Source organism: Rhinoraja longicauda, chromosome 22 (assembly GCF_053455715.1).
Source record: "Rhinoraja longicauda isolate Sanriku21f chromosome 22, sRhiLon1.1, whole genome shotgun sequence".
NCBI classification, from domain to species: domain Eukaryota; kingdom Metazoa; phylum Chordata; class Chondrichthyes; order Rajiformes; family Arhynchobatidae; genus Rhinoraja; species Rhinoraja longicauda.
In genome coordinates this window covers 7761715-7783713 of record NC_135974.1, presented here as the reverse complement: position 1 = coordinate 7783713, position 21999 = coordinate 7761715, and the positions used below count along the sequence as shown (strand labels likewise).

At 43.7% G+C, this 21999-nt stretch overlaps 1 protein-coding gene across 4 annotated transcripts in view; it reads left to right on the top strand.

The window, feature by feature from the left end:
* The window catches only part of LOC144604376 (cytochrome c oxidase subunit 4 isoform 1, mitochondrial-like), a 420358-nt gene that overhangs the window by 395620 nt on the left and 2739 nt on the right, over positions 1 to 21999 (top strand). Inside the window, exons 1-4 of one of the 4 annotated variants that reach the window (XM_078418695.1) lie at positions 11937 to 12061; positions 13473 to 13563; positions 15299 to 15463; positions 18866 to 18997. In XM_078418695.1, the coding sequence (XP_078274821.1) occupies positions 13473 to 13563; positions 15299 to 15463; positions 18866 to 18997 (388 nt within the window). In that variant the 5' untranslated portion in view covers positions 11937 to 12061. The other 3 variants (XM_078418696.1, XM_078418697.1, XM_078418698.1) reach the window with 3 other exon arrangements.

The window sequence follows — 21999 nt, the reverse complement described above, 5'->3', positions numbered from 1 at the left end:
TTTAGGGAGATATGGGGCAAGCACGGGTAGGTTGTTCAAGTGTCGATGGGACATATTGGTAGGCGCGGACAATTTGGGCCGAAGAGCCTGTTTACACGCTGTATGATTCTGTGATGCTACTAATCCTTTGCACATGACTCTTATTTCCACTTCTCAGATTTTTCCAATGGCTTCCCGAGCGAATCCCACTTCCGTGTCGTAGAATTATGTGCCGACCTTCACCGTATCGACAAGTAAGGCGGTGCTGTACCCGATCCTGCTGGGAATGCTTGCCGTGAGTGGTAAGTTTAGAGTTACCCCAGGATCAACCACGCCAACACCATCCACCCAACCTATCTCAAAGCCTTTCACCCCGCACCCTTATCCCAACACCACTGTCACCCTTCACCCGTGTACCAACACCCAGGCTGCCCCATCCAAACACTAGTCATCCCAGTTCCCATTCTGTCCTGCCCAACACCATTCACCATGCAGCCTACCCCTCAATATTCTACAGTCAGATCGACATAAAATGCTGGAGTAACTCAGCAGGTCAGGCATCATCCCTGGAGACATGGATGGGTGATGTTTCGGATCAGAACCCTTCTTCAGACTGATTGTAGGGTGGAGTATCAGTCTGAAGAAGGGTTCCGACCCAAAACAACACCTATACATGGTCTCCAGTGATGTAGCCTGACCCGCTAAGTTACTCCAGCATTTTGTGTCATTTTCTATCTATTGTATAAACCAGCAGTTGTAGTTCCTTGTTGTAACAATTTACTGTTCTTCAGATTATGCCGAAGGGAGTTGTTTGAGACCCTCCCTCACTTCTACTCCTCTGATTTACCTATTTCCAGCCATGCTCGGAGCTGCCCTCCTCTCTCTCAGCTTTTTATCCCGCTCACCCCCCCCCCCCCCCCCAGTCGGAAGAAGGGTTCTGACCCAAAGCGTCACCTATCCATGTTTTCCAGGGATGCTGGCTGACTCGTTGAGTTACTCCAGCATTTTGTGTCTATCTCTGGAATAAACCAGCATCTGCAGTTCCTTGTTGTTACACCGAACCCAGCACTGTCCCAAATCCATTCACTCAACATCCCAAACCAACACCATTCACTCTGCATCCTAGACCTGATTGAATCCACCCTATATCCATTTTATCACCATCATCTCTGCACCATTCCAATACCATTCATCGCACCCCTGTCACAACAACCCCCACGTTATACGTACCAATAGCACCAACCTGCTGTTATCTCCACACCACATATTCTCCACCTTTCCCATTACCATTCACATTGGCTGGTCTTCTGCAATCCTCCTCCTAGGTAAAGCAGAAAAGAACAACTGGAACCAAGTAATCAATTATTGAATCAGTGTGATAGAGGAATAAAGTGAGTTTATGGTTTTGATGTTTGCTTTTCTGGGATTGTATCATGGAGACATTAAGCAGGACATCGGCATTTTCAAGAAAAGAGCAGAAATACTAAACCTGGTCTTACCTTTTCTCACTGGTCATAATATTTAAAACAATTTGCAGAGTTACACTAATGTTGGGTGAATGATCAGACCTTTACTAGTGATTAATGCAGATTGGGTTTCATATATAAAGTTGTCACAGGGTCCCAATGGGCTATTTTGACCAGCACTGTGATCATGTGGACCAGAACTGCTACATTAATTATTTATTCATATAGGTTCCTCAAAGAATATCTTTACTGCTGGCAAGGCTCTATCTAATGCACTGCTCACTGATTTTATCTGAATGCAACAGGGATCCTGATCCAGACTAATTCAAGTATTCTTTCAAGGTAGGTTTATGATTTTACATAGAGCTCTGTTTTTAAGTTTGTCTGTTTGTAAATATGTGATTTATGCTAAGATCTAGCATTTTTGTAGTGGATATTTCCCTTCTTTTTTCTTCATTGCCACGATCTTTCTTTACTTCACAATATGAAAAGCGATGAGTTATTTGTTAATGTGAGGAGGATACTTTATTGAAAGTCCAACAAAGCACTGCTTATGGTTATTTATTGGCAGAGGATTGTTCATCTTTCTTGAGCTGTCAGAAAACATTGTACTTTGTAGGGTAATCTGCTACAAATTCAGCAGCCAGCCCATTAATAGGAGAGCTAACATGCCATGAAGCATTCGTGGTACTGCTTTCTTAAAGTAGCCTAGTTTGCCTGTACTCTAAGACAGTCTACAGTTAGCAGCTATCTCAACTAAGTGACAGAGAGTACCCTGCACTTTCTTTGGATGTTTTTTGTCCTACTATTAGGTGACAACAGTATGGTCATTAGGTATTTCATTTTCATTGACCTTCCAGACATCAACATACATACCAATGACCATTTCCGGCAAGCAGTCTGCTTTAAGTTTGATACTGGGTATAGACGTTGCAGGATGAGTGAGATGAAGGGATGCCTCATTTATCATTTACGCCAGTTGGTTCTGCTGTGTGGGCCACCAACTCCAGCAGAGTGCTTCATTGCTGGAAGTTATAGTTGAATATATAAAGAAAGCAACATCCAGATCAAGCACAATGTTTGAGGATGGTGGCTATATGCGGTGGTCAGAGCTTCCATTTTGAAATGGCACAATATTTGATGGATTCCAAAGGAAATAAAGATTGTGCTTACCTTCGCTCTGCTACTGGTATCAACAAAACATTTATGGAGCTAAGTGTAAGGGATCTTGAAAAATGCACTAACTTAGATTAACCACATCAATAGCCACAGGTGAGCTGTCAGAAGACTAGTGAATGGCTAATGTGTCTTTATTTAAGAAAGGCTGCAAAGAAAATTCTTGGAACTACAGGCAATGAGCCTAACATCAGTGATGGGTAGTGTATTGGTGGGATTCTGAGAGACATGATCTGCATGCATTTGGAAATGGGGGATAGTCAGCATGGCTTTGTGCATGGGAAATAGTGTCTCACAAATTTGATTGAGTTTGTTGAAGAAGTTTCCAAGATGAATGATAAATGCAGGACGGTAGATATTATCTACATGGATTTCACCAAGATGTTTGACATGTACTGTAATATAAATTAATCTGAAGGTTAGATCACATGGGCTCAGACCAAGTTAGCCAATTGGATACAAAATTAGCTTGGAGATAAGAGACACAAGGTGGTAGTAGAGGATTGCTTTTCAGAAATAGATGCCTATTAAAAATGGTGTGTCACTGGGATTGGTGCTGTTCGTCATATATATGAACAATTTGGATGAGTATTTTGGTGGCATGGTTAGTTTGTGGACAGTGAAGAAGGTTATCTATCAGTACAACAGTATTCTGATCAAATGAGCCAATGGTTCAAGGAACGACACATGAAGTTTGATTCAGATAAATGTGAGATGTTGCATTTTGGTAAGGCAATCCAGGGCAGGAATTATACTGTAAGTGTTAAGGGACTAGGGTGGGTCACAGACTGAGACCTGGAGGTGCACGTTCAAAGTTCCTTGAAAGGAGTGACAGATAGGCACAGTAACGAATAAGGCATTTGGCATGCTTGCCTTCATCAATCTGGGTTTTGAGTACAGGAGTTGGACGTCATTTTACAGATGTTGGTATTTTGGAGTGCTGTACAGACCTGGTCACCCTGCAGTAGGAAGGATGGCATTAAACTAGAAAGGGTGAAAGAAAGATTTACACGGATGTCATCCAGACTGGAGGGTTTGACTTAATAGGAGTGGCTTGATAGGCTAGGACTTCTTACACTGCATATAAGATTCTGAGGTGTGCCCTTTTGGAGGTGTAAAAATCATGAAGGGCATAGATAAGGTGAATAGCCACAGTCATTTCCGCATGATAGGGGAGTCTAAAAGTAGAGGACTTTGATTTAAGATGAGAAGAGAAAGATTTAAAGGGGACCCAAGAGGCAACATTTTCACCCAGAGGAAAGTATGTTATGGAACGAGCTCCCAGAGAAAGTGGTAGCGGCCGGTACAATTACGACATTTATCACTTGTTCATCTGCCCTCTGGTCGACGTTTCAGGTCGATCAAATCCCGAACAAACAGACTTAAGAACAGTTTTTACCCCAGGGCCATACGAGAACTGAACACTACCTTCTGCACTAGGCAACACCGTTAAAAAATCTTGTACTTAATATAATTGTATTTATTTGTTTTTGCATTTATTGCATATATGTTTGTACGCACCGTCAGGATTGGCTATTTTTTAATTTCGTTGTACTCGTTGCAATGACAATAAATGAATATTATTATTATTATATTATTATACCTGGTTGCAAAAGGTTTGGAGGATTATCAGCTCGGTGCAACAAAGTAGGAACAACTTGGTTAGGCAAATTGGTCAGCATGGACGAGTTGGGCTGAAGGACCTGTTTCCATGCTCTCTGGCTGCATGCCTCCATGTCATCCTCTGGCATTCATTTTGCATTTATCAGTGTTTCCTTTTCTCCCCTCAACCTTACAGACACTTTCTGGGAATTTATCCAGTTCTTCAATAATAAACAGAGAGGTGACGTACGTGTTTCCATTATACCATGGAGACACAAGAGACTGTGGATGTCGGAATGTCTGAAGAGTCCTGACGTAAAACATTCTCTGTCCATTTCCCTCCACGGATGCTACCTGACAAGTCGACACCTCCAGGATATCTGTTTTTCACTTTCTGTTGTGTCGCAGTTATTCCAGTGTTTTGTCCCCACCATATTTTTGACACCTTATGCAGCCCCTCAATGATTGCACATTGCCGGATTTTTCAATCCCCCTCTAACATTCTGACTAAGTCACAGCAGTAACATCAGAGCCACACATGAAGAAAAATGGCCAGGGCTTAGAGAAAGGGCTTAGTATGAAGAAGAGAACTGAGGATATACTCATATAGAGATGGTTATTATTACTACACAGACTGGAGTCCATGCTGGCATCCAGCAGGGTAATCCCATCAGTCCTATTATTCATCTGCTTAATTCCTCATATCCACTGCAGTTAAACGAGCTTCAATAATGTACAGGCTCGCAATGGCATTTTGCCAGTATGAATAACTTCTCTTCCATCCAGTAGTATGGATCTACTCTGGGAGCTTGGTGGTGGTTAAATGCAACATTCAGTAAGGAACATTCATAATCATGTTGAGGCAAAGATACAGTCTTGATTACTCCTGCCTTAACCCCACTGGAGTTTGTGATGGGTGTGATGCAGGGAATCATTCATCAGACATCATCATGGAGCCTGTCTTACATGCTGATCATACTCAGGTGCATCCAAACTCCAGAACGACAGCCCCTTTTGGACGATGAAGTAAATTAAGAGCAGATTGAAGGGTCTGACAGCTTGCTCGTAGTGAAAATCATGTCAGTGGTACTTCTTGATAATCTACAGCTACACCGAGACTTTGAGAGGAACTCTTAAGCAAATAAAAGGAATCTGCTCAGAAGGGTCTTTTAATTGTTTCTGTTGCAAAGAACAGTAAACTTGAACCTTCTGAAATTTATTTTGTTGAAATTTGTCATAATCATGGCATCTGTGAGGCCATTTGGTATATCTTTGCCCTGCCGTGGCCTCAATATAAGGGTGTGGAGGTGTGGCACATGCTCCATTCTACCATCAGCTCCTGGTACCTCATTATTTATCAGTCTTATGGTATCCTCATTCATCAGGGATCAGGGATGTAGGGATTCCAAGCTCCTGTTCTACTGCCTATTACAATTTGGAATTAATCCAAATAACTGATTATTAATTGTTCAAGTAACCTGGTATAACTAAGGCAAAACAATTTTACACAAAATATTCATAATCATCCAGTGCCTGAATGTAGATTCAAACATAGATCTTTTCATGCAAATGGAATAAATATTTGGATAGGAGAAATTTGAGGGTGTGTGGAAAAAGTAGAACAGTGAGATTCATTGGAATATCTTTTCAAATGAAACAGTACAGTCATTAGGGAAAGGCTTTAGTATTGTATCATGTTGTGATTCTGGTAATATACTACAGCCAAGTCTCTCTGACTATGGCTTAGCATGTCTTGGACACATTAAAATTAGAATGATCACCAGTCCAAACGTTAATGCAAGACAGGCCAGATTTCTGTGTCAGTTCCAAAGCTTTGTTACTATTTTTACCATTTTTACAAAGTCAAGAAAATTCCTAGATTAAATCCTGAATGGGAAGGACTTTGACCCTTGAGGCTGTGGACTAAATATTGCACACGTCATATTTAGAGCAAAAGAATGTCTTATGATATGCGGCAGGCATTGCAACAAGCAAATTATAATTCAAGTGCCCTTATTTCCAATTTAGCCATGCTTTTCAGACAAGATGCTATGATAACCACACTAATGGAGGACAGATGATTGTTTTAGTGGTAGAGTGCTACATTTCACAGTTGCATGGAGCTGAATTTTCTGTATCTCACTTTTTCAGAAGCAGAGGAAACATGGTAAAAACTATTCACGTTTGGGCACCACCACCAGTAACACAAGGAGCATGCCTGGCAGTGCTTATTATAAAAATGTCTTAAATACGAAGTCAAATAATACTATGATATTTTGAAGTATGAAATAAAGCAGAAAGCAGGTTCAGCATCATCAGTCATCAGTTAACTCTGTCGATGACCAAGTTCCAATCAAGCAAAGGCATCGGCATCTTGTGACATTCCCAATGATGACTGGGACAAGCATTTTGTATGTGCAGCGTAGGTTCACTAGGTTAATTCCCGGAATGGCGGGACTGTCGTATGTTGAAAGGCTGGAGCGATTGGGCTTGTATACACTGGAATTTAGAAGGATGACGGGGGATCTTATTGAAACATATAAGATAATTAGGGGATTGGACACATTAGAGGCAGATAACATGTTCCCAATGTTAGGGGAGTCCAGAACAAGGGGCCACAGTTTGAGAATAAGGGGTAGGCCATTTAGAACGGAGATGAGGAAGAACTTTTTCAGTCAGAGGGTGGTGAAGGTGTGGAATTCTCTGCCTCAGAAGGCAGTGGAGGCCAGTTCGTTGGATGCTTTCAAGAGAGAGCTGGATAGAGCTCTTGAGGATAGCGGAGTGAGGGGGTATGGGGAGAAGGCAGGAACGGGGTACTGATTGAGTGATCAGCCATGATCGCATTGAATGGCGGTGCTGGCTCGAAGGGCTGAATGGCCTACTCCTGCACCTATTGTCTATTGTCTATTGTTGAAAGAATCATGTGTGTACATTTACTTAACACAATGGCAATCACACACACACACTGAAAACAGAGTGGTGATAACGAGGTCATTTTCAGGTTGACACACTACAATGACCAAAGTTTGCCTTCACCGAATGAGGATGATGATACTTTATTGTCACTTGGTGCAGTGAAATTCCTTGCTTTTGCGCACAACGTACACAAGAGTCGCCACAAAGGCTCCGACAAATTTATAAAAAGTACTCATCCCTTCTCCGTCCCCCCCACCCCCCACGCCAGGTCTCCCTTTGTTCTCGGCACCGCGGCCCGACGTCATCCTCGGCCCAATCTCGACCTCGAGGCTCCAGCACGATCACCTCAATTGACCACTCACTCCACGCCGTCTTCTCCGTAGGCCGCGGCACGATGTGCCAGTTGTCCTGTCCCACGTTATCTGCACTGCACCTGCAAATCCTCCTCCGTCATCTTGACCGCGGCAGGCGACCCGGGCTTGCGTGTTCCGGCTCTCTGCTTGCCGGGAATGTCTGTCAGAATCTGTATCAGTGACAGATGAAGAGATTGAATGTAATACACCTAAATGCATTGATGACTTGAAGTTAGAGAAATCAATATTCATGCACCTCCTCCAACCTCATCTACAGTAGTCCAGGTGTAGACTCCTATACATCGACAAGACGGAGCGCAGACTGGGCGATCATTTCGCTGAACACCTTCGCTCAGTCCGCCTTGGCCTACATGATCTCCCGGTTGCCAAACAGTTTAACTCCCCTTCCAATTCCCATACTGACCTTTCTGTCCTGGGCCTCTTCCATTGTCAGAGTGAAGCCAAACGCAAATTGGAGGAACAGCACCTCATATGTTGCTTGGGCAGCTTATAACCCAGTGGTATGAATATTGCCCAGTTTACTCTTGGTCTCTGAAGGAAACCACACAGGAGCACCATATGCAACAGATAGGGTTGGAAGGTCTGTGGGGTCTTCTTTCTAGATTAAATAGTTTAACTCTTCACCAAGTTGGGGAGATCTGTTCAAGGATGATCTTGTGTAACTCTTTACAAAAGATCAGATTAAATGTTTCAATATAGGGAGACCAAAACCAGGAGCATAAATGTACGAGATTACAACTTTAAATGAGCCATGAGAATAGGTTTAGGTATGTTATTGTCACGTGTATCGAGGTACAGTGAAAAGCTTTGTTTTACATACTAGCCAATCAGATCTAATACTATTGATAAATACAATCAAGTCAAATTCAAGTACAATAGATAGAGCAAATGGGAAGATGCAGAGTGCAAAATATAGTTCTTAGCATTGTAGCACAACAGTTCCATAGACAAAGTCCAATGTCTGCAATGGGATAGAAGTGAATCATACAGTTCTCTAGCTTAAGAAAGGACCACAGAGGTAACAGATCTTTGTTCAGCACAAGCAGGTATTCAGGAAGAGACCCGGTGGAAGAATCTCCTGAGCTAAAGGTACATTGTGGTTTTTTAGTGTAGCTGGGGCATGTTGGTTGGCATGGGCAAGTTGGACCGAAGGGCCTATTTCCATGCCCTATGACTCTATGACATACATAAACTATGACATACATAAATTTACAACATTCAACACATATTCCCAAATCTGATATATCAACTGCCTTGACTTCATAAATAATGTTTGAATTTTGCATTGAAGGTAACTGATATTAAGTCAATGAATATCAGATCATTTGAGCAGTACATACCCAGAAATATTTTGTTTGGTTTGGGCGGATCCTGCCGCATGAATTAAGATCTCAATAGCATGTTTGCATTGATGATTAATTTTAGGAGGTAAATTCCTGGTGCTCATGGAATGGAAACCTAAACATAAACGATACAACTTGCAGTCTTTAATGTAGAAAAATGGCTTATTGCTCTTTGTGTAAGTATGTATAAAACAATGATTGACACCAGAAAAATGATATTAGAAAGAGAGGCTAAAGTCTTGAAGGAATCAGTGTAGAGCCAAAACTTTAACGAATGAGACATTTAGACAGGCATTTACATCGGCAAAGAATCAAAGGATGCAATCCTAATGCGGGTAAATAGAATTACAGTAGATTGGCAAAATGGTTGGCTTAGATGTGGTTGCTGAGGGTCCATTTCTGTACTGTGCAACACTCCGACTCTATAAAATAGCAAAAAATCTGGAATAAGTTACCATTAATGTTGGCTAAATCCGTAGAGCCCAATGAGATGTACTTCAGGCTGCCAGAGAAGGCAAGGGAGGAGATTACTAACACTCTGAGAGACTTTTAAATCTTCAACGGCCACAGGTGATGGGCCAGATGACTGGAGGACAGAAAACGTGGTTCTATTATTCAAGAAGAGCAGCAGGGATAAGATGAGTAATCACAGGCCAATGTTAGTGCAAAAAAAAACATTCTGAGGGATAGGACTGAGATGCACTTTAAAAAGTCGGTATTAATCAAAGATATTCTTTGTTAGAGTGAGATTCAGTCTGACCACTTGCATGTTTTTAAGTTGTAACAAATATTGGAGAGGGCAATGCAGTTAATGCGGTTTTCATGGACTTCATTAAGGTCCCACAAGGAAAACATGAGCATGTTCACACAGAGGGTGATGGTTATCTGGAACGAGCTTCCAGAGAAGGTGATGAAGACAGGTGTAATTCCATTTAAACGGTATTTGGACAGGTACTTGGCTAGGAGTAGAGGGATACCGGCCTAACCTGAGCAAATATGATTAGCATTGATAAGAATCATAATCATCAGAAACTTGATATAAAATGCTGGACTAACTCAGCGGGACAGGCAGCATCTCTGGAGAGAATGGGTGATGTTTCGGGTCGAGACCCTTCTTCAGACAGAAGGGTCGAGACCCGAAACGTCACCCATTCCTTCTTTCTGGGGATGCTGCCTGTCCCACTGAGTTACTCCAGCATTTTGTGTCTATCTTCGATTTAGACTAGCATCTGCAGTTCTTTCCTATACATCACCAGAAACTAGTTGGGCTGAAAGGATCCATTTCTGTACTGTATGACTCTAAGGAAATCCAGACCTTAATGCTTGGTGGTAGAAAGCACATCTCCCAGGGATGGAGCAGTGGGGGTGAGGATACTCAGAGTTCAACACTAAGGTCTCAGAGGTTTGAGATATAAATTAATGCCTTTCCGACAATTGATTTAATCACAAAGTTGGGCATTGTAGAATTATGGGTTGCAGACTTGGAAACAGTGCTCTGTGATGATGGATGAAAGGGGCAGACCAACTTTAAACACAGGCTCAAGAGTTTGGATCAGCTCAAAGTAGTGGATGGAAAATGTGGACTAACCCAGCTGCCCATTAGAGTCTGGATGTTATTAAAAAATGATACAGAAGCCAATAAATCATTTGGGCAGAAATCCGCTTTGTTTCTTATATAATTTTTGTAACAGCGAGTATTTGGAAGAGGAGGTTCAGATCAAGAGGATCGAGTGCCAAGGGTTTGATCTATCCTGAGATGGAGTCAGGGAGGGGTCTGTGATCAATGACATTGCTCGTGCCTCACGCAGTCTAACCCAGCGGATAGCAGAGGTTGGGGAATCAACACGTGGTGAATTTATATCATCACATACAGTTAATACAAAATAGAATTCATTATTCAGGATTAATTTGCAAAGGATCTGGTGACAGATTTGGGATCTCCTGAAACAACACACATCCCTTCTGAAACCATGGGCCCGGTTCTATCTACACCTCAGTGGGTTCCTCGCAAGGTTAGTTTCAACGGGAAGTACTGAGCTTTAATGTACCTTCTGAGAACAACGCTCAGTGCAGCCGGCTCCCGAAAAGTATTTGGACAAATGCGACATTGATGAAAGCGATGCTCGAACCATCAACCCTCTTAGATGGACGCAAAGGAACCCGTGGCACTATCGTGAAGCACGAAGAATTCCCCTTGGTCTCCTCAACAGTGTTTATCGCTCAGCGCTAGACATGGCCAGAAATACTGGCATCCGTGGGTTAAGTTTCAGGGGTAATTAAACTTTCTCACATTCCACAAATGTATCCGATACAATTGAGTGTTCGCAATATATTTTGTTTCTTTATTTCCATGGGCGTTCTTCTCGTTTCCAACATTCCTCAACCTTTTATCATCAGTGTGTAGGAAGGAACTGCAGATGCTGGTTTAAACCGAAGATAGACACAAAATGGTGGAGTAACTCAGCGGGTCAGGCAGCATATCTGGAGAGAAGGAATCGGTGACATTTCGGGTAACGTCTCCCATTCCTTCTCTCCAGAGATGCTGCCTGTCCCGCTGAGTTACTCCAGCTCTTTGTGTCTATCTTTGGTTTAAACCAGCATCTGCAGTTCCTTTCTACAGCATTTTTATGTCCTCTTTGGTCTTTCCTTGTACTTATTGACATATTCTCCTGAATTTGAAGGTAGACGTACTCTAGCATGTAATCGTCAGTGTTGTACAAACTGCGTGCCGCGTTGATTGCAACAGAACATTTCCGCAACACAACTCTGTGGACGATTCCGGCAAATCCCAGATAAGCTGGAAGTGGACGAGAGGATCGCCAACAAAATGACTCAGCGGGACAGGCAGCATCTCTGGAGAGAAGGAATGGGTGGCGTTTCGGGTGAGATTCTTCAGCCTTATCCGATCTCCGAGAGAGAGTGAGAGCGATGGAGCGGGGCTCGGTCTCCGCCCCACGGTCCACGCTCCGCCCTCGGCCAGCGGCCAACGCCAGCCCCCTCTCAGAGAGTGGGGTGGGGTGGGCTGCAAACCTGGAACCCCGACCCCTCTCATCCACATCGCCGTAAAAAACACCGCGCCAGTCGGGCCGCGAAAATAAAGTTTGTAGAAGTTTGAGAAAGTTTTGGGCGGCAGCTCCCATGATGCCGCGGCGAGCGGACACTGGCCCCGCCCGCAAGCTGCTGCACCGAGAGACGAACAGGCAGGGTAAGCACAGCACAGGCACAGCACACAGGCAAGGCAAGGCAAGGCAACCCGGTCCCGGCTCACACCCGGTCAGCGCAGTGGGCTGGCGGCGCTGGGAGCCTGGACCGGACTGGGCGCCGCAGGGCTCCGATCCCGGGGCTCCCCAGCTCAGCCCAGCGCGGACCGGCCCGGCTAGAGGTCAGGTCGGACACACTCCTCCTCCTCCCTCCTCATGCGTTATTACCCGTTTAATATAAGCCCCAAGTGGCACAGAGCCAAGGAAGGAGACGGGGATCGCATGGAGCGAACAGTGGGGGAGAGACTGGGGCGAGCAGGAAGGGAGAGGAGAAAGTGGTGGCTGCAGGAAATAATCAGGTTTGGAGAGGGGGGAGGAATGAGGGGGGGGGGGTGAATAAAAGAGGGACGAAGGGGATGAGCAGCGAAGGTTCAATGAAGAATGAGGGGGGGCTGCTGATGTGCAGCGGATGAGTGAGAATGGAGGAGAGGTGAACTAGAGTACACAGGGCAGGGAGGGAGGGTGTGCCACATCTGAGGCTGTGCCTTAGATCGGGCCTCTGTGGAAGAACAGGAAGTTGCTGCACTCTAATAACAAAGCAAAGGCTCGACTCGCAGCTGCCAGTACGCGGCGAGGTCGCAATCGGCGGGAGCCGCTTTATCATTTGTCACTGGGGAATGAGAATGACTGTCTCATCATGTACCAACTGGCACGATTGTACTGCCCAAGACAGGGCCAAATGCGTTTTATCACTGGCAACTTTTTATTTCCATGAGTTGGTATTCATGACACGCGGGGAATGGGAAGGTGATTCAGGGCAAGTTGTCAATGACACCAAAACATGAAGGTTGAAAACACAATGGCCAAGGCATTCCAACACATCTTTCTGCACCAGAACATATCTTGGCCCAGCTGGAGCTCCCTGCTCCTAAACCCAGGGCAGGGGAAATGCACAGTGAAATTCAATTTTCATGAGCCATTGATAAAATGCTTGCCAGCAATTCGGATTGCTGTCTTTCCATAATGTGCAAGCATACTGTATACATAGGTCTACTCCATTTGTCCCATGCATCTATGTGATTGAGCAATGTCCAACATTCATAAAGCAGGGGAAAAAACAAAGCATGTTTGGAAAATTCCTCTAATTTATCCACCCACTGTCCATGTTTAAATGTTTCCCATTGCGCCTTACTTACAGTAAAACCTCGCTGTGTCCTGCTTGGAAAGGAGTTTTTCATGTGAAATGCAATGAATTGTGTGTTGTGTCGGAAGAAACTGCAGATGCTGGTTTACACTGAAGATAGACACAAATCTCTGGAGTAACTCAATGGGACAGCCAGCTTCTCTGGAAAGGAATGAGTGATGTTTCATTTCGAGACCCATCTTCAACCTGAATTGTGTGTTGTTTGATTGCAGATGTTGGGTTTTTCTATGTTTCGAGGGGCAAACCTCGTGAGAGCTCGAAATCTTTTATCTGCTGCCTGTGTTCGAACGGTTCATGGACATGGTAAGCATCTGGCCCTCTTGCATCCAAATCACCACTGATTCCCAGCCACTGCCCATGACCAGATCTGCACATAATAACGTGGTCCAAGCGAAAAAATGAGATAGTGGACAGATAATGCAAAAGCCTGCACTAATGACCTAAAGTGATGAGTTCAAATCCCCCTATTGCAAAAAGGAGAATAAATTTCAATGAATTCCATAAAAATGAGCTCAATAATGGTGAAATTAATGGATAGTGAAACATGCTTCTGCTTCCTTTTTTCTTTGAGGAAAGATGTCAGATCTGCAAGGAATTCGAGATGCCTCACAAGAATTAATGTTAACTCTTAAATAGTCTCAATTCATTCACTGCACTCAAAACAAAATTGCATAGTAAAAGTTGATGGTCCCACAGAAGGCATAGCTGACCAGATGAAGTGCACCTCACTAAATCTGGATAAAGATCCTCCTTTGGTCACCATCCAGGGACTCCTGATAGGTCGTAGAAAACTGGCTTGTTCAATGTTCTGATGCAGTGCAGGATTAAATAGATGGCTGGCAACTGAATTCTGGGTTGACATGTGAAGAATGTTCCACTTAAGCAAGACATTGCATGCTAGGTATGGAATAAGGGACTGCAGAGAAGGAAACATGAGGTATGAAACAATCCTATAAGAACACAGGGTATTACCTGAAGCAGACCCTACTGGTATAATTAACCTCTCCAACTTGACCAGAATGACTGAACAGAAAACACACTTGTGCCAGAGAAGAGCAGGATACCCCACTCACTGTAAGTGATGGCTGCTTGCCAATGACACAGTTCATGCTATGACTGGTGCTAAGTGCTGAATACTGTCTGGTGATCAGCTGAGAGAGTGATGGATTTGATTTTAGTCCCTTCCAATGTGTCTGATTGAAGCAGATGTACTCCAGAATACGTTTGGAATTCAAATCTACATTCTACTTTTATGTTTGAGCCCAGTGAGGGATGTTTCTACGGGAAAATAGGATGACTTTAGTAACAAAGCAGCAGGAAAGGATATCACGACTCAGCTACTGAATATCTTTCAACGCTGTCCAATTTAATAATTGAGGGCAGTTGCAGGACAGAGTGGATGCAAAATAAGGCCTCAGCTATGCTGTTCTCAGGGGAGGCATGTGAGATGCTGGAATCTGGAGCCAAAAAAAACAATTGCTGAAGGAACTCAGTGAGCCAAGCAGCATCTGTGGAGCCAGTGGTGTAGTTGACATTTCGGGTGGAGACCTGCATCAGGACTTTGTCACCTGTCCCTTTGCTTTCATAGGTGCTGCTTCCAGCAGGTTATTTATTGCTATTCTAAATATTGATACAACTCCAAAATAATTTTGACGCACCAAAAAAAGGTGCATTTTGGACACCGGAAACGGAAAATACTGGAAATGCTCCGCAGAGAGGGCAGCACCTAGGACAGAGAAGCAGAGTTAATGTATTTGGTCAATAATCTATCATCGTAATGGAATTATTTCTTTAAAGGAATATGTCTGATCCAACAGCACCATAGGTTTGCAGTCCATCACTGCCGGTTCCCTCTATATTTACTATGTATGGGGCTGTGGAGGGAAGTGTTAAGGAGACTGGTTGGAAGGAACACACAGACTGTCGACCAGAAGAGAATGGAGGTACAGGGAATGAAGGACCCACTGTAGACGGTCAGGTATAGGGTGGGACACACTGTGCACATGATATGCTAACGGCTCTGCACACTTTTCTCCAGAGATTGTTAAGCAGGAGGACATGACAGTGCCGATGTACTGTGATCGAAAGGATACACCACTCCCGGATATTCCCTATTTTAGGGAGCTGAATGCTGAGCAGACGGCACTGAAAGAAAAGGAGAAGAGTTCGTGGACAAATCTGACCAACGAAGAGAAGGTCGCATGTAAGAGAACCTGAGCCAGTTGGCCATTGACATTTCTTCACATTTACTGGATAATGATGCTGAGTAACTGAACAGTTCGCATTACTTGAAGCCAGTGTTTAAACCAGGTGCTCCCACTGAGCTACAGCCTACAGGCAGAAAATAGAGACACAATAAACTGCAGATGCTGAAATTTCTTGTAGGACACAGTGCTGGAGTAACTCAGCGAGTCAGGCAGCATCTCTGGAGGAGATGAATAAGTGACGTTTCAGGTTGTGACCCTTCTTCAGACAGGCGGAAAGTAGATGGGTGACCACCAGGAAGGGTAAAAGGAATAGGCAGAGAGTGCAGGAATCCCCTGTGGCCTATCCCCTCTAAAACAAGTACAAGGGGAGATGACCATTCAGAGGAGAGCAGCAGTTGTCAGGTCTGAGGCACAGCATGGAAAGAGAAGTCGGGCAGGGATATGGTGACAGGAAACTTGATTAAAGTTTTAAACTGGATAGTTTAGGGGACAGACAAGAGATCCTGTGGCTGCATGCAAGTCTCCGTGGTGGTGTGTTGCCTCTTTGTGTCAGGGTCTAGGATGTCTCTGAACAGCTGCGGAACATTCTCAAGGGGGGAGGGCGAGCAGCCGGAAGTCATTGTGCACATTGGCACAAACGGCATTGGTAGGAAAAGGGATGAGATCCTGCAAAGTAAATGTTGGGAGTTAGGTAAAAGGTTGACAGCAGGGTCCTTGAGGGTAGTAATCTCCCAGATTACTCCCAGTGCCATATGCTTGTGAGGATAGGAATAGGAAGATAGGGCAAATTAATGCGTGGCTGAGGTCTTGGTGCAAGGGGCAGACATTTAGATCATTGGGATCACTTCTGGTGCAGAGGCATGGGTTGCACCCGATCTGGATGCGGACCAATATACTGGTGAGCAAGTTTTATGGTGCTATTCGGCAGGATTTAAGGGACAAGGGACAGGATCCAAATCAGTAGTGAGGCAGGTGGGAGGCTGGAAGTTGATACAGAAGTCAGTGGTAGCAAGTTTAGTAGAAATGATGAGCAGGAGCAAGAAAATATGTAGGATTAAATTGCACATATTTCAATGCTAGGGTCCTGACAGGTAAGCTAGATGAACTCGGAGTGTAGATGGGTATGTGTGACTGGGTCATTATAACCATTACAGAAACCTGGCTAAAGAAAGGACAGAACTGGCAGCTAAATGTTCCCGTTTACAGGTGCTGTAGGCGAGAAAGAGTTGAGAGTTAAAAAGGAAGGCGAGTTACATTATTTATTCAGGAGAACATCACGGAAGTAGTCTGAGACAATATTACTGAGGGCTCATCTGCTGAGGCTGTGGATGGAGCTAAGAAACAAAAAGGGGATTTTCACATTGCTGGGAGTGTACTTTAGGCCCCAAAATAGTAATTGGGAAATGGAGGAACTAATATACCAGGAGATTGCAGTCAGCTGAATGAATATAGAGTTGTCATTTGTATGGAATTTAACTTTCCCAAGATAGACTGGGAAAGCCATGGTACCGATGACTTAGATAGGGTGGAATTTGTCAAATGGGTTCAGGAAAGTTTCCTTGGGCAATCTGGAGAATGCCCTACAAGGAAGAGGGCAAAGCTTGACCTGCTCGAAGTGAACTGGGTAGGACAAGTGACTAACACTTCAGTGGATGAACATTTTGGGGGATCAATGACCATTGTTCTATTAGCTTTAAAATAGTTATGGATGGTCCACAAGTGAAAGTTCTGAATTGGGGCAAGGTCAACTTTGGTATGAGACAGGAACTTGCAAAAGTTGATAGGAGTAGGTTGTTTGTGAGCAAAGGTACATTTGGAACGTGGGATAGTGAGAGTTCAAGGTATGCATGTTGCTGTTTGAGTGAAGGGCATGGCAAGTAGCATTAAGGAACCGTGGATGAAGAGAGAAATTAGGGCTCTGGTCAGGAAAAAGGAGGAGGCATGGGTGAGGCTTAAGGAACTGGGATCCTATGTTTCCCAGAGGGGTATAAGGAAATCAGGAGCATATTTAAGAAAGTAATCCGGACAAAGGAGGCAATGATATATCTCTGGCAAATAAGGTTAAGGAAAATCCCAAGATATATATAGATATATTTTAAATGTTATCTGGAGAGACTAGGGCCCCTCAGATACCAAAACGGTCATCTATTTGTGGAGCTGCAGGAGATGGGCTAGGTTCTCAATTCGTATTCCTCTTACTTTACTGTGAGGACTTTATTCCTTGGGGCATAGGAGGCTAAGGAGTGATCCTCTAGAGATGTAGAGAATCATGAGGGGAATATATAAGGAAAATGCACAGAGTTTTTTCCCCAGGATGGGGAAGAGCTAAAGGCCATAGGTTTAAGGTGAGAGGAGAAAGATTTAATAGAAACCCAAGGGTCAATGTTTTCACACAGAGGGTGGTGGATATATGGAATTAACTTATTCACAAAATGCTGGAGTAACTCAGCAGGTCAGGCAGCATCTCGGGAGAGAAGGAATGGGTGATGTTTCGGGTCGAGACCCTTCTTCAGAATGTACCAGCATCTGCAGTTATTTTCTTATACTATATATATATATGGAATTAACTGCTGGATTAAGTAGTTGGGGAAGTAGAATAACATTTAAAAGACATTTGCACAGGCACATGGATATGAGAGGTTTAGAGGGATCAGGCACCTTCAAATGGGAATAGCTTGGATGGGGCATCTAGGTCAGCATGAATGAGTTGGGTTGCAGGTCCTGATTCCGTGCTGTATGACTATGGTCAGCATAGTTGTGTGCCTCACTCCCATAAAAGGGAAGAGAATCCATCACATGGTCCCTGTTTTATTCTGGTCACCTAGAGCAGTGTCCAACACTGCAGCCTGGGGTGAATCAAAGTTCATTTCTTGGGTACGTGTTCGTAATGCATATTGGGATCCAGATTTGCAACATCCCTAGATTATTGTTAAAAGCTCAGGAAAGCTTGGACGTTGAAGCCAATTGTTTTAAGCTGCATATCCAAAGGCAAGCTAAGCTGTTTATAACACGGTCACAGACGCTTGTGTATCATTTGATACATTGGGTCTGTTGGTAACATCACTATCATTCCTGGGAAACGAAAAAGGTAAATTGTCTTGCTTAATAATGCAGATTTCTCATGAGCAGGAAAACCCCTGCTCTCACCTGGGACCGCAGTAGACAGCAGAGAAGCCCAATTGGGAATGTTGAAACTGTCCTGAACTTTCCATAATTTGAACTGAACTATCCTAAATTTTCCATAATTTAAGACAGAAAAACACCACAGTTCTCAATTACTCAAATCTTTTTTTTCCCAAAACAATGAGAATTTCTGACCATATCATTTGTTGTGGGGGATAATTCAGTGATTGTTTTCTGACTCCTTGTGAATTGATCCCATGTTTGTTTTAATCTAGTGTATCGTGTAGCTTTCCACCAGAGCTACATGGAGATGTCCAGAAAAAGCAACGAGTGGAAGACTGTGCTGGGCGGCATGTTCATTTTCATTGGATTCACTGGCCTGATTGTGTGGTGGCAGACAGCCAACGGTGAGCCCCCTTTCTGCCCTTATCCCTTTTCCATCATCACACTTTGTAAATTACAAGCAGGAGAGATTACTTGAATTGAGGAACCCTTGGTACTGATTAGATCTGGCTTGTTTAGTGACGGGTTGAGTCAAACACTAGGCATGGCAGATGTAGTATAATATGGATAAATGTGAGGTTATCCACTTTGGCGGCAAGAACAAGGAGGCAGATTATTATCTTAATGGTGTCAGATTAGGAAAAAGGGAAGTGCAACGAGACCTGGGTATCATTGTACACCAGTTACTGAAAATAAACATGCAAGTAAGGCAGGCAATAAAAAAAGCTAATGGCATGTTGGCCTTCATAACGAGAGGATTTGAGTATAGGAGTAAACAAGTCCTTCTGCAGTTGTACAGGGCCCTGGTGAGACCATATCTGGAGTATAGTGTGCAGTTTTGATCTCCTAATTTGAGGAAGGACATCCTTGCTATTGAGGCAGTTCAGCGTAGGATCACGAGGTTAAATCCCCGGGGTGGCAGGACTGGCATATGAGGAAAGATTGGGCTTGTATTCACTGGAATTTAGAAGGATGAGAGGGGATCTTATAGAAACATATAAAATTATAAAAGGCCTGGACAAGCTAAATGTAGGAATTTTTTTTCCAATGTTGGGAGAGTCCAGAACCAGGGGCCACAGTCTAAAACCAGGTGAAACCATTTAAAACTTCACCCAGAGAGTTGTGAATTATGGAATTCTCCGCCACAGAAGGCAGTAGATGCCAATTCACTGGATGAATTTAAAAGAGTTAGATAGAGCTCTTGGGGCTAGCGGAATCGAGGGATATGGGGAGAAGGCAGGCACATGTTACTGATTGTGGAAGATCAGCCATGATCACAATGAATGGTGGTGCTGGCTCGAAGGGCCAAATGGCCTCCTCCTGCACCTATTTTCTCTGTATCTCTGAACTGTTTCAAAGCTTGTGCTGGAGAACTCTTGGGGAACCTGTGTACTCTAGCTCTACTCTGGAAACTCTGCCCGAGGTGAAGAGCCGCAAACTCGTGTGTAACGCATTTTTAGACTTTAAAAGCTTGAGCTACTGCCCCAATCTAAGAATGACAATTGACTTTTAACACTGGCTATCCTCCTTAGCCAAAGGACACGAGTTATTTGTCACACGAGGAGCCGAGCCAGTCATCTGACTGTTAGCTGACAGTCAATTGTATTCAATTTTAACATGACGCAATTTTAGTTGAGTCTGCCTAACCCTTACATTATAGGTTATGCTATAATCTCAGGGTGTCTGTAATGCACGGGTTAAGCATACTATAACAAGGACCACATGCGTGCTAGTGCAGGAGGTTAATCCTTCAATGGATTGACTTTCTCCTGAACTTACACATATGCAGTCCTTGAAGAATCTACCTTTGTCTCTGAGCTAATTCTCAAGTGAATCATGTCCCCTGCCAACAGTCAAGAACAGTAACAGTTTCCATATGGATGCAGACACAGCACGTTCCCCCTGAGACAGCGTGGGTTTCCCTTGGCTGCTCTGGTTTGTTCGTGCACCCCAAAGACATGCAGATAGGCAGGTTACTTGGTCGCACTAAATGCTTAAGATATGTGTTGCTGAAGATGAGTTGGCTCTCAATGTTAACAAGCATTTATTGGTGTTCCTCCTGTATTGGTACATTCTTGTATCAGTGCCCAAGGTACCAGCAGCATTGGACAGTGGCTCTGTCCACACACTGCCCTAACACACTTTTGGAAGCAGCTGAATATTATTTTTTTTTAAATTGAACAACTTAAGAGAATCCATTAATAGACTAGTTTATTTTTAAATCACCAAATGGTCACTGTAATCTCACCATTTAAATGAAGATTGGCGACTCCATTCCACTGATTAGTCCCACGCGATAGATGCTGCTGTAAAACTAAAGGGGCACCTTCGACGTGTACCTGGGCCACTACCTCAGTGGTAAGACCAGGGTTGGAATAAGAGGTTGAAAAATATGTATATGACCTCCAATAAATTTCCTACTGGTGTTGCCATACGTACAGAAGACTGCCAGTAGTTGTCAATGGCCTGCTGCCCAGACATCATTACATTCCAACTGAGCGTCCTTCATTTAATACTTGATCCGTTTCCAATCCCACAGAATTTGGCAGTCGGACATTTTGTCAGCAACTGCCACTATTAGAACTTCACATTTACTGATGTGTGCACATGCAGCCTGTGGAACAATTAATTCATTAGTATTCATATATTGGTATTAATTTACGATTGTCATGTACACTGAAATATAGTGATTTTTTTTGCATGCTATTCAGACAAATTCTAATATGATTACAACATAGTACAGAATACAGTGTTATAGCTACAGAGAAAGTGCAGTTTTGAAAAAAAAGGTGCAAGGCTGCAGTGAGGTAAATTGGGAGATCATCCTTACCTTATGAGAGGTTATTCAAGAATCTAACAGCGAGGAAGAAGTTGTTCTTTGATCTGTGGTAAGCCCTTTCAAATAATTGTACCTAATGCTCGATGGGAGATGAGGAAATGACCAGGGAGAGGACGTGTAATTATGTTGGCTGTTTAAGGCAGAGTGAAGTGTAGGGGAAGGCCAATTTGTTTGATGGACTGGGCTGTATCCACGATACTAGTTTCTTGTAATCTTGGGCAGAACAGTTGTCCATACTGCGACACATCCCAATGGCTGGCTTTCTGTGGTGCTCTGAAAAAATTGGTAAGAGTCATTGGGGACATGCCAAATTTCCTTAGTCTTCTGAGGCCAAGAGCATTGATGTGCTTTCTATGCCATAGCTTCAATGTGGTTGGACCAGGTCAAGTTGTAGGTGATATTTTCACCAAGGAACTTGAAGCTCTCAACCATCTTCACTTCCAGATCCAAACACTTACTGTGTGACTGGCTAAAACCTTTCATATTGTTAACTGATTGTCACTCCTGTTTTTACGAGCTTGAGGGAATTGATAGGGCATTCGCAAAGTACTGGAGTTCTTATTACTC